At 38.4% G+C, this 2,812-nt stretch overlaps 1 protein-coding gene across 5 annotated transcripts in view; it reads left to right on the top strand.

Annotated features, from left to right (window-relative positions):
* Positions 1–2,812, top strand: part of ABCG1 (ATP-binding cassette, sub-family G (WHITE), member 1) — a 50,394-nt gene that overhangs the window by 33,510 nt on the left and 14,072 nt on the right. For all 5 annotated transcript variants that reach the window (XM_010191421.1, XM_010191420.1, XM_010191419.1 and 2 more), the window contains 3 exons: positions 190–307; positions 1,063–1,195; positions 2,615–2,665. In XM_010191421.1, coding sequence (XP_010189723.1) covers positions 190–307; positions 1,063–1,195; positions 2,615–2,665 — 302 coding nt within the window. The remainder of the gene's footprint in view (positions 1–189; positions 308–1,062; positions 1,196–2,614; positions 2,666–2,812) is intronic.

Here is a 2,812-nt window from a genome sequence, read left to right as displayed (position 1 = left end):
GAAAGAGATTTAAATGCCAGTCAGGAGTGGGCACTCCACCCACTGCACCCAATCGTTTTGCCTTAAAATGGGAACAAGGGACAAGGTGGATACAAGTAAGTCCAAATCTGGAATTTAGAGGAAACAAATTTTCATTGCCCACCAGATGTAATTATAGAGGGTTCAGTGAACTTTTCTTTCTCCTTTCAGGTTATAAGACCCTTTTGAAAGGAATTTCAGGGAAGTTCAGCAGCGGAGAACTTGTTGCAATTATGGGTCCTTCAGGAGCTGGGAAATCAACGCTCATGAACATTCTGGCAGGTTACAGGTCAGTAACAATGAAAAGCCCAGGTAAGATCAGGTCGCCTAGCCTGGTAGCTCCTTGGGGACAACAGCAGAAGTCTTACCTATTGTTTATATAAAACCACTATTTCAGATTTTTAGTTAGATTCTTATTGCTTATATTTTTTTTTCTGTTTTTCCTGTTCTAGTCACTTAGGATTTATCTGTTAGCAAGTCAGATCCAAAAATAGGAAGCAATTTAAAGTCCAAAACACACAAAAAATTCTGCTTTCTAGCTGTGTAACAAATCTGACTCAGTGTCTTATGTTTGTGATATTTTTAAATCACACTTTATAAACACTTGAAAAAAATTACCCTTTTCAGTCGCCACTTTCATAATGTTGATGTCTACGAGACAAAACTGCAGTCTGTGAAGTGATTGTGGTTCATCTTCCTGAATCCCCTATTGTATGGCCAAATACAAAGTGTCTGTTTTGTTGTCATTAGGACATAAGGAACAGAATAGAGAAACATAATCAAAATCACTTGAATGGCGTGATTATTTTCAGACACTCATAAGGCAGCACACATTTTGTACTAACTTGAAGTAAAATTTTCAGCAAAATTGCATAAAGCCTTTTATGAAAGAGAACATAATAATGAAATAAATTAATTTCTGTCCACTATATCAGTTTTGTTCCATACTGGGCAATAATTAGCTAAGACTTCCACATACTGAGGCCTCTGGGAGCACAAGTGAAGGCAAGATTGATCCCTGGTTATTTTCTTGGTTCATTTCAGAGAGACGGGAATGAAAGGAGAAATTCTCATCAATGGGCAGCCTCGTGACCTGCGCTCTTTTCGCAAAGTCTCCTGCTACATCATGCAAGATGACATGCTTCTTCCTCATCTGACTGTGCAGGAAGCTATGATGGTAAGCTTCATTTCTGGCTCTAATTTATTTGGGTGGGAGAAAATGGAAAAATATTTGTCTATTGTGTGCATTTTCTTAATGCTGGTAATGCCACAAGCTGTTATCCCTGTTTGATCCCACTCAGTGAAAGTGCTTGGGCTTTGAAGATGCCTTGAATTCCATTTCAAGCTCATCCTTGTAGGGGTTGTCTGAGTTTCTTTAACTTTATCATTTTCCGTTTGTGACCCAAATTATGATTTGGAAGAAAATCTAAGGCTTGTGCTGTGCAGACCTCTCAGAGAATGGAACTTGCAATTCTGCACATAATGAGCCTTTGTAAGCACCGTCTTTTTTTCTTGGATGGTGGCTGAGTAACATTGTCTCTCCCTTTTTCTCCATCTTACGCATTCTGACTGCAGAGTGCTGTTTTGACTTGAGCATGGTCTCTCTGCTCCTTCTGTTTTGTGCCTTTTTGTTATTAAAGGCATCGTATAAAAGTTTTTCCAGTTCTTCACAGGAAATCAATAAGGACAGAGTAATACCAAGACTTTCAGGCAACGTAAATTCTTCTTACTGTTTTTTCATCACAAAGTGTACTAGTTGCCATGTTGACCAATCAGCCTAGAAGTGCCTGTTGCTCAGTTTGAGAAGTGATCCAGTGTTTCTCAGAGGATGTTACTGAAACAGGGCTAGTGCTGCTCATACTGTGTGCCATTGTCAATTCACAGATTGTAAGTCTAAAAGAAATCACTGTAGTTTTTATGTGGGAAATTTTCTGCAAAGGCTCTTCTCTGTGAGGAAGGTTTTCTTCTCTTTTGTTTACTTGAACATTGTAGTCAGAATCCCGTAGGATCACTTTTGTAGAATTGGGCCCAGATGATAATGTCTAAATTAATCCATCAAGGCTCTGACAAAAGTAATTACTTAACAGTTTAATTGCTTCTAATAAGGGTTAATCGTAATGTTTTGTGGAGCTGCCTCTTAGGACAGCAGATGACATCTTTCACGAGATTATTTATTTCTGTACTAATTTGTTCACATTCTAGAGAACGGCAGAGTTTTTTCATTACCCTTATGATACGAATGAAGCACAAATAAACTGTGATTCTAGCATTGCCTGGGAAGTTAGTGGCTATGCAAAAAACATGACTCTTCCATCCTCCTCTCAAGGTCTTTGACTTGCAGAGTGGCCTTTCTTTCTAATACCCTTTTTGTCAGATGCTTGAGTGATTGCTAAAGCCAGATTATACTCAGCTACCTACTGCAAAGGCATATGTGATGCTTGTGATTTGGACATAATAGTTCAACTTAAAATTTCTTGACTGGGTTGAAAGAAGTTGTTTAAATGGCATGTTGAGATGTTGCACCTGAGACATCCACTGTAACTGATTGTTGTGCTCAGACTGGATCAAAATCAGATTCCATTGTATTGCATTCCAGGTGTCTGCTCATCTGAAACTTCAAGAGAAAGATGAAGGCAGGAGAGAAATGGTAAGTATACTGTGCATCAAACTGAGAATTTTTGGGTATACCAAAGAGATCTATGAAGTGAGCTCTGTAAAGCAGACATTTTTATCTAACATTGAATCACACTGGCCTTGTAATGATAGATTAAATCATAACCTCAAAGTTGAGAAA

Source organism: Mesitornis unicolor, unplaced genomic scaffold (genome assembly GCF_000695765.1).
Source record: "Mesitornis unicolor isolate BGI_N332 unplaced genomic scaffold, ASM69576v1 scaffold18699, whole genome shotgun sequence".
NCBI lineage: Eukaryota > Metazoa > Chordata > Aves > Mesitornithiformes > Mesitornithidae > Mesitornis > Mesitornis unicolor.
This window is presented reverse-complemented; position numbering and strand designations above follow the sequence as displayed.